We start from the raw sequence: 13,618 nt of genomic DNA on the forward strand, positions 1-13,618 counted from the left end.
ACAGATGTGAAATTGAGGCTGAATAGGGGGCATAGTGCAACTTAAATAATTGATTTAAGCAGATAATCAGGCTGTGAGACTTTTCAACAAACCACAAAGAGCTGACAGATTTACCCCTTTTCAAGTCGAATCTGCGCAGTACACAGACTCCCTCACCCACCCTGACCTGTCACATATAAATACACCCACTTCTCATGTATGCTAGCCAATGTGCACATAAAGCCCAGTACAAGAGTTTTGCACTTCACCCGGGTATTCGATTTCTGGTTTGCGAAGGCCAAATGTAGAACCCAGGAAAGCTATGCATTCAAGGGCTACCCGCCCCCCCGCTGCCTTCACCCTGTATAAATCGGGCCTTTGTTCAAACCAGCCTTTACTTAATGATCACCCAGGGACACCTTGAATAAAATCTCCAAATAAATTGCACGACAGCACATTTTCTTTTCAGATAGGAGCAGGTGCATTAAACAAACAGCAAGCAAGCGGCATAAAATGAGATTACACAGCAGTCAAAAACAAAACAACCGGCAGATAGATTTGCAGAGTCCCTTTTGTTAACCGGAACCCCAGTTGCTGGAGAAGCCCGCCGGGTGCCGTCCCTTAAGGCGCCTCCGGCGACCCAGACACTACCGAGCACTCCCAGCTGAAAGGGAGCCGCTGTCGCCCTACGGGCGTAGCCAAGGGGGGCGGGACAGGGAGGGGCAGCTGCCCCACCCCTAAATCCATAAAAGTACGTAGCTAACTAAGGTTCTGCTCCCCCACAACAAAAATCCTGCCTACGCCCCTGCGTCGCCCTCCTCTCAGCCTCTTCCCCGATCGCTTCTTCAGCTCCGTCCTCCTGATCCCCCAAAGCCTCGCCTCTATGGGACTCGCGCAAGTTTAATATCGGAAATGCAGGTTATGTGAGCGGCTCTAATATCCTATCTCTAAGGCCCCCTCTTGACCCTCCCAGCTATAAACATGTATAGATATATACATGTATAGATATATACATGTATAGATGTATGGTGGATGTCTCTCTATATTCAGACCCTAGTTTGCCTTTCTTCTCCTGGGTTACAAATGAGAGTTACCCATAGAAAACAACTCTAAATATAATATAATATAATATAATATAATATAATATAATATAATATAATATAATATAATATAATATAATATAATAAATATAATATAATATAATATAATATAATATAATATAATATAATTAATAAATATATTATTAAAATATATATATTAATATATATATATTAATAAAACCCTTTTATGTAATATTTGCTATTGGGCAGAAGCGTGTTCCGCTTTTCCGAAGGCAGCAGCAGCAGCATAGGCAGTTCATGCCTTCCCCCAGCAGGTTAGATCTACAGTAATTTCGTTTTATTTTATTTTAGGTGGTTGGGGAAGCCACCTAAAGAAACCGGGAAGTTCCATCTCCAGAAAAGGCGATGAGCTATTCTTCTCATTTCCTATCTCTATGTCCTATGACTCCGTGGCCACGCCTCCCCGATCGTGGCGCCTTGTAATGAGGCAGCGGAAAGGGGGCGGGGCCAAGTCGAGGTGCTCTGAGTTGACGCTCGCGAGCCCGACTGAGTCAGTGGAGAAGTGGCCGTTGGGACTTGGGGAGGGGGATAGGTTGAGTGTGTGAGAGAGACGCATCTCTCCCTTTCGGGAGGGTTTTCTCTCCACTATGAGCTTCCTGATTGACTCCAGCATCATGGTCGTATCTCAGGTAACGAGGCCCCCGCTCCTTCCCTCTTTCTCCCCCCCCACAGCCACAGCTATGTCACCCCCCCACGAAAAAGGAGTTGGAACTTCCTAGTCTTCTCATCCCACTTAAGCTCGGCAGAACGAGGCGATAGGAAGGTGGACGGGACCACTTCCGGCTGCAGGTGGAGGAGGATGGACTGTACCATTTTTGAAAGTGGGCGGGGGGAGAGACCCACATTTTCCAGTAGCTTCAATATGATAAAAAGGAAAAAAGAGAGACAAGCCCGGTGGCACAGAAGGGATTGGGCTGGGTTGGAACTTCTCTGCTTGCAGAGCTCTCTCTTTCCAGATTTTTCACTTGCAGGAACCTCCAGGAGCAATAACATTTACCTGTACTCTGAAGAGGTGCACCTGTTCTGCTAGCTCATTGTGCAGCATCTGTAGACTAGGCCTCTGCCAGCTTATGCCAAAATAGAGTGGGAGGTGGGCTAGGGCCCTCCCACCTTATCATGTGGCAAGCGCTCTCTCTGTCTCTCCCTCCCTGCCAACTGCAAGCTTTCAACTTGTTTCCCATGTTTGTTAAAGGGGATGCTGCATTTCAGAAGTGGCTTATGGGGTCCATTTTTATCCATGGCTCTTCAGATTGCTTGTGGGGTTCTTGGCATACTTGGTTTGTGGGATTATTATTAATTAAACTGCCTACTTGCTTGTTACACCAAAGGCGTCTAAGTGAGTTGCAACTTAAAAACATAAGAAAAAGTAAAAGCACATTGTAACCTACCCATTTACACAAAAACACATGTGGGTCATGAGCACAGGAAATTCCTTGTAAGGATGACCATGTTTATATTTCATATCTTCGGTGTCCTGGTGTGTTAGGGTGGATTACAGTACTTTAAAATAAACATTTACAAATAGTTCAAAACTCAAGTACTTATGGCCAGACTTTTGTTAGTTTTTTTGAAGGATGTTGAAACATAGACATTTATAATCAGCATTTTCTTAAGTTGCTGGACTTTTAAACTGCTGCTATGCTTTAGTTTTAGAGTTGGATAATATATGTATTTTTAAAACCGTTTTATGGTGTTGTTATGCAAGCCACTTTGGAAGAGATTTGTCTTGAAAGGTGGCATATCAATGCATGAAACAAATACAATAGGATTGCATTGTCAGTGTTCTAATGACACATAATTCCAGACGTTCAAAACCTTGGATAAAAAGTATATTGACTCCCACTCTCTTCTGTTTTTAATGTGCCAGAACAAATAGATGAAGTATTGCTGCTATCTTCTCATGTGGCATGGCTTCAGTGTTTGAAACTCCCATTGTTCAAGGTGCATTTTGCAACACGGAATTTCATTAGCGCGAGCAGTTTCTTATCTCTGGGTGCAGTACTATGCCTGAGATTTCAGATTAAAACTGTAGAGTGGAAGGAAAGGAGAAACCTTTTCTGCCTCTCCATGTCCAGCTACTCTCAAGACTGGAGAAGAGACCCTCTTAAGAATATTACGGGGGTGGGCAGGGGAAGGACACTAGACCATGTGAAAAATGAACAATATTTTATCTGCAGCTTATTTTCAGCTTTGTATTCTTGTTATAAAAAGCACACCTAGACATTCTGTTGTTGCACCCATAACCTAGGTTTAAGGTGCTATTTAGCTACTAGTTTTCATTATCTCAGTTTCTAACACTGCATGGCTTCATATTTTAGAAACCTCCCCCCCCCAAAAAAAATACTGTTTATTTGTTCTAGGAAGAAACAAATCCCAATCTAGTTACACCACAGTTAAAAACAACTTTTATTTGGGTGTATCAAATATCTTACTTTGAAAGCAGCAATATACCTGCATATACTAAGAAATTTTAAGATTTCAGAATTTTGAAACTGCAAAATTTGAGACCATTAACTGCCCTTCTGTCCCTCTGCAGGTGCTATTCTTTGGATTTGGATGGCTGTTCTTCATGCGTCGGCTCTTCAAGGATTATGAGGTGGGGACCATCAACTGTAACTTTATTGTGATCTGAAAGTGAAGCTGCCAATCTAGGAAGATGTAAAGTTGAGTTCAAATAATTTAGGAAACAATCCTGAAGCAGATGTCAGTTGATCTGCAGGATCCTAAGCATCCTTGTTCTCCTGAAATGTCCCCAAACTGGTTGCAAAATTCTGCCAGCCCTGGATTTATTTTCTCCTACAGTGAGGGAAACCTTACAGAAACTGACCATGACAGGAAGAATAAGAAAACGCCTGTCCCTCCACCTTCTGCCCTGGCTGGCAGTTTCTCTGCTGGGAATCTCACTCCTTCAGATTGTTATACCATCTTATACCTGCTTACCTGAGAAGAAGCGCTTTTGGACTCAGGGGCTTACTTAGGAAGCCACCTTATACCAAGTTGGAGCAGTTGTCCATCCAGCTCAGCACTACTTGGAGAGGCTGGGGATTGAAAGTAGATGTTCCATATTCAAAGCAGATGATCTACACCAAGCTATGGTCCATGCTTACTTCTGAGTAGGTTTGCATATTGGCTAGCTCCCTAGGGGAACCTTTGACTATCCAGATGTTAACAAATGACAACTCCCATCAGCCTCAGCAGGCATGGACAGTGGTTAGGGATGATGGGAGTTGTAGTTCAGCAAGAACTGGAGGTTCAAAGGCCATAAACCTAAGCACATTCACTTAAGTGAAAACCTTATTGAGACATAGTTGTGAGTAGTTATGCATTGGAATGGATTTTAGGACTCCTTACTGTTATGTTTGTTTGATCAGTTGGATCAAAACACAGTTTAGAGTTTATTTGCTTACAATTTTAAAAAGATTTTCTGCATTTAATCAGATGTCAGAGAAAATAGTTACAGGAGGCGAAATAATTATCTGTTAACCTATCAATTAAGGCTTATTTGAGAACTTGGGTATAGGTCCCATTGTATGTTTACATCTTAAAGCACCGACATATTCTTTCCACTCATAAATGAATGTCAAATACTTTGCTTGTGGAAGTGACTTCTGTTTCTGCTCTACTGGCTTTATTACAGGTGCGGCAGTATGTTGTACAGGTTGTCTTCTCTGTCACCTTTGCGTTTTCCTGCACCATGTTTGAACTTATCATTTTTGAGATACTAGGGGTCCTAAACAGCAGGTAAGCATAGCAGCTAATGTTAGAATGTTTCAGACAGGACTGTCACCTTAATGCCTTTGATGGGCTCATTTATTTGTTTCATTCTGGTCCTGTCAAGCTATAAATGATTAGGAATGATTTTAAAATTTCCTCTGTGGTGATGATCTGGTAGTGAACAGCCCTTATTTTATTTTTCAGCTCTAGGTATTTTCACTGGAAGTTGAACCTCTGTGTCATTTTGCTTGTCCTTGTATTCATGGTTCCCTTTTACATCGGCTACTTTGTTGTGAGCAACATCCGATTGTGTAAGTTTGCATGTAGCTTGAAACGCTATAGTGGCCCAAGCACTTTAGGTTGCCAGCCAAAGTAACACTTGTCATTCCAAATAATATTTTTTGACTTTCTTTGTTATTAATTTTAGTGCACAGACACAGACTGCTTTTTGCCTGTGTTGTCTGGCTGACATTCATGTATTTCTTCTGGAAACTGGGGGATCCATTCCCTATCCTCAGTCCAAAACATGGTGAGTTTCATACAACATTTCAGTTCATTGTCTGCTGCTTATGAGCTCCCTGAAATGAATCACTGTGTGTAGCGTACAGTATCTGTACATAGCATACCTGACTATTTATGCTTGATCTGTGCTGAAAAAAGGGACCCTCATGTTTAATGGTATTGTGGGGAAAAGTCAGGATCTCTGAATTAATGAGTGGTTTTTGTTGACACTTGATAGATCAGATACTCATACCACACAATCCAGTGCATATTTACTCACAGGTTTCTTTCTTAGACTGCAGTTCTAACTATGTTTACGCAAAAGTAAGACCTGTTGAATTCATTGGGGCTTACTTCCAGGTAAGTGGGGTTAGGACTGCAGCCTTGGATGCTTTCTTATGTCACCTGGATCTTTATTAGCCCTCTAAAGTTGCAACAGGCACCTGCAATCACATGCTCGTTTTGTAAAAATAGTAAGTCCCGAGGAAATCCTGACCTATAAAATTTATTATTTCTAGAAAAAGTTTTTCAGCACATGGTGTGTCCTTCAGAAATTGAGTATTCCTTTGCTTATCGCAAGAGGTGTATGAGATGGCACAACATTTTTTCTAGTATCCTTACAGAAGAGTACTCACATCTCTTTGAAATTATGCAACTAGATGCTAAATAACTGAAGCTATGCTAGGAATTTTAGAACAAAATGATTTGTGCAAATGTAACTGTAGTGCTTTTCTGCTTTTCTGTATTCTCGAGAACATAGTGACAGAATTAACTTAATATTTTCTTTTCTGTTAGGAATTCTATCCATAGAACAACTCATCAGTCGAGTGGGAGTGATTGGGGTGACCCTCATGGCTCTACTTTCGGGGTTTGGTGCAGTCAATTGCCCATACACATATATGTCTTATTTTCTCAGGTAAATGGTGTTTCTTGATTTTTGTTTCCTTCAGCACCAAGTTTTCAGAAATGCCTTCTTGGAGTTGGTAGTTTCACCCCCATCCCCTCTGTAGGAAGCTGATTGTCAGGACTGGTCGCTGTCCTCTTCAGATCACCACACAAACGCTTCTTGTTCTTTTATAACTTTTTATTGTGTATTAACCAAATAATCTTATAAACAGTTCTTAACTATTATTCCTCAGAGTCACTTCTTTCAGATACCTTCTGAGCTCTGCTTCTCCGTGACCAGCCACTCTCAAAATGGCGAAGCCGCCTTTCCCTTTGTTTTCCCACTCTTTTTTCTAACCTCCTGGCTAGAGCTGGCCTGTATCTCCCCTCCTCCGAATCTGAGCTAGAACTTAACCCTTGCCTTTCCTGGGAACAGCCGGTCCCTCCCTGTTGTTCCTCTTGCTCCGTTCTATTAGATTCACTGCTCTCCTTCCCCCCTTGGGGAATGCTTTCTCCCTCTGATAAACTGAAAACTTCTAACTCCTCCCTGACACTGATTCTAGCATTATATGTGCAGTCTTATTATTGGCCCTATCTAGAATATGAGTATTTGTTGCTCACTATGCTCCACTGGAACTGGGTTAAGAGGGGTGGGTCAGAATTGGGGAAGCTTTGGGTTGGCCATTACTGTTAGAACCATATCAATAGGTTTGTATGGGTGTCTGTTACAGGAACGTGACAGATGCAGACATTCTAGCTCTGGAGCGCCGTCTCCTCCAAACCATGGACATGATCATCAGCAAGAAGAAAAGGTGAGACCAACTACAGCAGGAAATCCTTTTACTTCTTTTCAAGTAACTTCATCACAGAAACTTGCCAGTGGATGGGTAATTTCTATTGTTTAGAGGATCAGAGAATAAAAGAGCTAAAATAGTTACAAAACTGATGAACTGGATGGAATGAGTTTGTTTAAAATATTCTTATACTACCTCTTTTTTTAAAAAAATAAATAAATCAAGAGGCGGTTAACAAAAATACAACTTATTAAAATTGTGATAAAGCAAAAATATAAGAGCTCTACAAAAATAAAAACCAATATAAAACAACCCATAGCAGATATTACAAGGTCACTGGAGGTAGTTATTGAAGGCCTGGGAGAAAAAAGTCAGTTTTAAGCAATCGCAGAATGAACATCATTGGTCACTGCTTGCCTTTTACAAGAGAGGTAATGATTCCACAAGTGGGTTCCTCTCCTGACAAAGGGCTTCCATTGTGGCTAATTTGGTCCCCAAACCATCCTGAAGTGACTCATATCAATTTCTTCCAAGAGTGCCTTGAGCTGAGCTGCCACCACCCTTGTGTTGTGCCATTAGATGTGAATTAGATGCCACAGAAAGGGGAGTCAATTGGCCTCTATGTTGTGCCTGTTTCATATGCTCCATGAGGCACCCAAGTTTTGATTTTCATGGGTAGAACTGCCAACTGCATAAATAATACTGATCATGTTTTCAGTAAAGAAGTTTCTATGTTATATTATGATGAATTGTTTCAGGATGACATGAGCTGCACTGATAGATAGCATATAAATGATGACATAAGTAAAATAAACGTAAACTTTGTGAACTAATGCTGTTACTTTAATAGCTGAAGTCTGCAGAAAAGCTTTGTATTATCTTTATTACCTAGGAGCAAAATAAAATAAATTATTTTATCAGTACCTAATTGTGGAGGCCTCCTGACTCTTACCTAATGACATGGAAGTCAGCTACTGATACTGCTTAGGAAATGCACAATCACCACTTTCCTGAATTGTGTTAATATACACTTTTTCAAAAGTTTGTCTGTTACGTTGACAGCAACGTTCTGAATTCCAGATTTTGAAAAATCTAAACTTTGAAATGTGATGATTTGTTTTTGGTTCTAGTTTGTATCTCTCTTTTTTAGCACTTGACTTTTCCTCCCAATCAGGATAGCGATGGTTCACAGAAACATGTTCCAGAGAGGGGAAGTTAACAACAAGCCCACTGGTTTCTGGGGGATGATAAAAAGTGTGGCATCATCTTCACCAGGCAGCGAAAGTATCCTTTATTTCCTTAGTTCTACTTTGGGGAATGGGAAAGGGGGAAACCATAACGGAGCTGAGTTGTGATAAAAGGAAAAGGGGGAAATGTAAGGATCCCATTTACTATTGTGCAGATAACAGACTATGCAGAATCCCTTACCTTCCACTCCTTGAGATTAGCATACCTCAAGAGTGAACAACTCTTAACTCAAGCCTAAGCACCAGGGCCTGATCTAGTGAGGGCACTTATGCTCATACCCACTTCTACATAAGTGAGAAATTATCATAGATGTTGGCTGATGGGAAATATGGAACTGGGCATGGATTTAGTTATGTAGCCTCAATATATCAGTACCATGCATTGTTATCTTCCCTTCTATGTGTCTCCTTACCTGACTGCAATGACAGTTCTGTTTTTTCCTGGCTGCTGGATATACCCAGTGACATGAGGCAGAAAACATACAGCAACATGATTTTCAGGGGACCGATAAGCTGCCTTGGATTAGTATTGCTATATTTTAGTATACAACGTGCATCCTCAGTTGTAATCCTGCAGGTGGCAGCAGTGTACAGTTGTTTCTGATTTGTAGCCCAGGAGTTAGAAAGTAAAGGACCTGTTATTTCAGAAAATGTCAAGGCTTTTTTTTCATGCGATGGCTCAGGAATGAAAAGGAATATTGAAATATGTATTGTTTTTGGATGGTATTATACATGATTTTGTCCTTGACAACTGTCATTTACCAGATCTGGCAGTTATCCAGCAGGAGGTAGATGCTTTGGAGGAGCTGAGTCAGCAGCTTTTCTTGGAAACTGCTGACCTGCATGCTACCAAGGTGCAGGCAAAGGGGGACTGTTCTCATGCCTGATGGGTGGGTGAAAGGGAAAAAAGACTTTAGAAATCTACCAGCAAGCGAACACGATACAGGAGACGTAGCTTTATGATACTCTGATAAGTAGCCATTAGCCCTCTCTGGGATCATGTCCTCTAGAGTAAATCCCAGTTTTATGTTGCATTTGGTTATCCCAGTCTAGATATATTTTTGTTCATATTATTGCTATTTGCACTTCTTGATCACTTTTTAAAAATTCTAACTCAAAGTGACTTTTAAAAAGCAACATAAAACTAAAGCAGAGTAAAAGCCAAAAACACATTCATAACACATCCCACCTGCTTTAGTAGATAATTCTGCAGATAATTCAAGGCCCATGGCTTAGTGGAAGAGACAAAGTTTTGCCGGGTGCCTAAAAGTAGATAGTGATCACTGCAGGTGTGCTTACCTTTATTTATCAAGGCTTCATCAAGTGGTCAATATGTGTGCCTTATTGAAACTTATTGAAAGGGAAAGCATGAATGCTGTTGTAACATTAAGGGCATTCCTGGAAGCTTGGAGACCTGGGCTTATTCTGTTGTGTCACTTGAATTTATACACTCCAGGGCCTATGCAAACGTGGCTCTGGCAGCACAGATTCTTCATCTGTAAAGGGGCCTGCTTACTTTTTCTGTCACATGGTCTGTATGAGATGGAAATCGTTTTATTTCATGATAAGAAACCCACGAGATATGATGTGCTGGTTTTAGAATGCATTTGGATGCCTCCTGAACCTGAACTTTTTCTTCTTTGCAGGAGAGGATAGAATACTCTAAAACATTCCAAGGGAAATACTTTAACTTTCTGGGCTACTTTTTCTCAATCTACTGTGTCTGGAAAATTTTTATGGTATGTATCTGTGCCATTGGAATAGCAGTTTATATTTTGCAAAGGCTGTGCTTGGAAGGAGAGATTTCTGCATCTTGTAATCTTAATATGTAAATATTATTCAGCAGCTAGAGTTCAGGCAGTTTTTAAAATTGACCTCTCATTGAATTTCAGTAAGACTGATTTTGAGGCCAGAGTGTGATGTCCATCTTATAGCTACATAGTATCACTGGGCAGTATTGCCTGTCTCTTTGTGTTTGTGTGTGTGCGCGCATGTGCATGCACATCCATGCTTTGTAGTCTGTTTACCATGCTGGGCAATTTCCCGTGAAAGCAGTGGTGTATGTGTGATGTTTTTAGTGAAGGTAGCCTAAGTAATATGATGCCTCTTTCTCTCTCATTATCAGGCAACAATCAATATTGTATTTGACAGAGTTGGAAAGACGGACCCAGTCACACGAGGAATTGAGATAACTGTGAACTATTTGGGGATCCAGTTTGATGTGAGGACTGTTTTAAAATCCACCTTCTTTCTTCAGTGTTCCTTTATTCTTATTTTATTCTACTCTGTTCTGAGCTGGCTATTAATTCAGTGTGCTAACTACTTCTAATAATCTCTGTAGATATTGAAGTGAGTGATTCTAAAACTTTAGAAAATTCATATATATCACTGGGTTTTCAATAGAACTATGCATCTTTAAAATTTAAGTTCCAGTCTTCTGTTTGCCCAGAAGATGGCAGTACTCCTATCTTAGGTACTAGAGAATGCATTGGCCTAGATTAAACACCTATACAGTTTTAGTCACTCTGAAAAGAAGTCTAAATCCAGTGTTGTGTACATCAACCTGGTAAGACCTCTCGGTTTATCTGCTATAGGTTTATATGAAAATATTCTTGCTTGAACGTCTCCAGAGGACACTGAATGCATAAACAGTATCTGAAAATAAGCAGCCTACTAAATCCATACTCTGTAGATATGAGCATCTCTGTGAGCTTAACTGTTTCCTTTCTGTGTTATTGCAGGTAAAATTCTGGTCTCAGCATATTTCCTTTATCCTTGTTGGAATAATTATTGTCACCTCTATCAGGGGCTTATTGATTACACTCACAAAGGTAGGCCTGTATATATTCTTATTATATATAATGAGCATAAGCAGAAAAGTGTGAGTTCATCAGAACTTAGCTCTTAAGAATCTTGGGGCAGAACCTCACAACACACACAAACACTAAAAGCAGCACCACAAGGTTGGATCCCCTCCTTCCCCTTACAGCGGTTCTCAGCCTGTGGTCCCCAGATGTTGTTGGACTACAACTCCCATCATCCCTGAGCTCTGGCCTTGCTAGCTAGGGGTGATGGGAGTTGTAGTTCAACATCTGGGGGCCCACAGGTTGAGAAAGGCTGCGTAGCATGTAGTTCCACCAACCTCATGATTTGTGTTGTCATGCTGAGCAACTCTCCCACCCTGAGCCACATTCTTCGCTGGTGAGGGCAAGAAAATGCTCCCAGTGTGTCTTTAACATGGATATATAAGTGACTGTTGGAATTGGAACTGTTTCTCTTGGATAGCTAATGAGTTGTACAGACCATTTTGATGCTTAGAAAGCTATGACATTATGCAACAGAATAGCCATTTCTACTGTCCCTTGAAATTTAATTAGAATGTTGTACTTAGAACATCATATTGGATTATATATCTATATATAGATGGTTTTCTGTGTTTTGTCTTCCAGTTTTTCTATGCTATCTCAAGCAGCAAGTCTTCTAATGTCATTGTTCTGCTACTGGCACAAATAATGGTGAGTGTTTTAGACCCGAATGGTGAAAAGCTACTTCTTAGCTATGTAAGCAGCTGGAAATGGGGATGCCTGATGTTTCCTTTCTCTCTTCTGCAGGGGATGTATTTTGTGTCTTCAGTGCTTCTGATTCGAATGAGTATGCCTCCAGAGTATCGCACCATCATTACGGAAGTTCTAGGAGAATTACAGTTTAACTTCTACCACCGCTGGTTTGATGTTATATTTCTGGTCAGTGCTCTCTCCAGCATCCTCTTCCTCTACCTGGCGCATAAGCAGGCTCCTGAAAAGCACATGGCACTCTGAATCCAACTTGGTTCTTCACTGTGTGATGGACGAAAGCAAAGTATTTGGCATATTGCCATCTTTTTTTTGCGATGGATTATCAGTTCTTTGACAAGAACCAAGTATGTCAGCGTAGGCAAAAGGAGAGGCAAGAAATAGCCCCAAGAAACAACCCTTGTGCTATAAGCATGTCCTTGAGTGGAAATAAATCACAAGGAGTGAAAGGGCAGCTCTCTCTAAAGCAGCATGGGAAGAAACAATTCTGTGATGTTTAGTAAGTGTGATTGGCAAGATGTCTGCTTTAATGTCTTAATCTGGAAGTAGTGATTCTGGAACTGAACATCTAAATAAACCAGCTTTTATAACAATTCACAATATTGTTGTGATAACCCTACAGACTTTGGAAACGAGTTACTTCTCCGAAGATGGAATGAAGAGTGGTGAATTAACAAGGGTCTGGATATTTCAAAAGCAGCTCTGGGCAGCTTGTGACCAATCAAACTGAATGTTGCATGCCAGGGTTTTGTTCCTACCCTGTCTAGCACTGCCATGTCACTGTATCATTAGTGGGCTGTGTAGCCCTCGTCAAAGAAGGTATATCTCAGCCCCTTTGCTGTTTCATTGGATCTTAGTTCAGTCCTTATCCATTTCCATTCCATATTGTAAGGAGAAATGATGCAGAAATTTGATAGCAAATATTCCTATGTATATTACATATATGATGTTGGTTTTCCTCCTTGTGGATCCCACTGTAACCTAACATATTGCTGATGAAACCTACCTCTTGATTCCAGAATTAGGTGTATCAGAGAAACCCTCCATATGGCTAGGAAGTGGATACTCAGGGCAATGATAAGGCAGCTCAGTGAGACATGGATTAAAAATGGTCATGTTGTAGTTAGGTAGATTCAAAAGCTCTCTTCTAATATGCATGAACAGACTGAAGAAGGGGCAGAGGAAATGCCTGAAAGAAGCAATTAATAAAGGCCTGCAGCTCCACCCTGTTTCCGCCCGCCCCCCCCAGCAAGAATGATCTATGAACATTTCTCTGCCACCCCGTCTGATGGTGAAACAGTTGCCAGACTTAGTACTGATTGATTTGACTATTGGGACAGCAGCTTCTGTTTATGGAAGAGAACAGGGAACCGTCCACCAAGCAGACTGTGATTGGAAACTGAGCAGCAGCTTCTTCTGCCTCCTCCGTACAGCACATGGCAGAGAGGGCCGTGGGCCGAAGAGAAAGGTGAAAGACCACCTGATGCAGCAAGGGGGCAGAATGCATGGATGAAGGTTTGGAATTGTAGAAGATCTGGGTGAGGGTTGCTAGAGGAAATCAAGGGATCTACTATATGTGGGAAATAAAAAAAGGATAGCAAGTATGATAAAAAATGAAATAAAAACCTTAGCCATGTATCTTCATGTGTATACATTTTGTAGTCTAAAGTTGGTTCACCTTTTCATTAAGGCACCTTGTTTGACCTCATCAGAATGAGACAAAAGTTGGGCGAGGGTTCTGGTCAAATGGTAGGTTGCAGGAACAGAATCTTTCACATTCTGTATATCAGATACGCTGCAGACAC

At 41.0% G+C, this 13,618-nt stretch overlaps 1 protein-coding gene across 1 annotated transcript; it reads left to right on the plus strand.

The window, feature by feature from the left end:
- The first annotated feature begins 1,536 nt into the window (after nt 1-1,536).
- Nucleotides 1,537-13,451, plus strand: GPR89B (G protein-coupled receptor 89B). Its single transcript, XM_053386454.1, has 14 exons — nt 1,537-1,729; nt 3,637-3,696; nt 4,738-4,841; nt 5,019-5,125; nt 5,242-5,343; nt 6,111-6,231; nt 6,932-7,012; nt 8,169-8,278; nt 9,007-9,095; nt 9,888-9,980; nt 10,367-10,462; nt 10,983-11,072; nt 11,691-11,756; nt 11,853-13,451. The coding sequence occupies exons 1-14, from the start codon at nt 1,688-1,690 to the stop codon at nt 12,057-12,059; spliced, it is 1,368 nt and encodes a 455-aa protein (XP_053242429.1). The 5' UTR covers nt 1,537-1,687; the 3' UTR covers nt 12,060-13,451.
- Nucleotides 13,452-13,618: the final 167 nt, after the last annotated feature.

The sequence above is a fragment of the Podarcis raffonei genome, chromosome 4, assembly GCF_027172205.1.
Source record: "Podarcis raffonei isolate rPodRaf1 chromosome 4, rPodRaf1.pri, whole genome shotgun sequence".
Classification (NCBI taxonomy): Eukaryota; Metazoa; Chordata; class Lepidosauria; order Squamata; family Lacertidae; genus Podarcis; species Podarcis raffonei.

What these genes read in the sequence shown, in the direction of transcription:
- GPR89B (XM_053386454.1), top strand. Translation starts at nt 1,688, where the DNA reads ATGAGCTTCCTGATTGACTCCAGCATCATGGTCGTATCTCAG. An exon ending in TGTGAGCAACATCCGATTGT is followed by an intron (nt 5,126 to 5,241) that starts GTAAGTTTGCAT and finishes TATTAATTTTAG; the next exon opens with TGCACAGACACAGACTGCTT. An exon ending in ATCATCAGCAAGAAGAAAAG is followed by an intron (nt 7,013 to 8,168) that starts GTGAGACCAACT and finishes CCTCCCAATCAG; the next exon opens with GATAGCGATGGTTCACAGAA.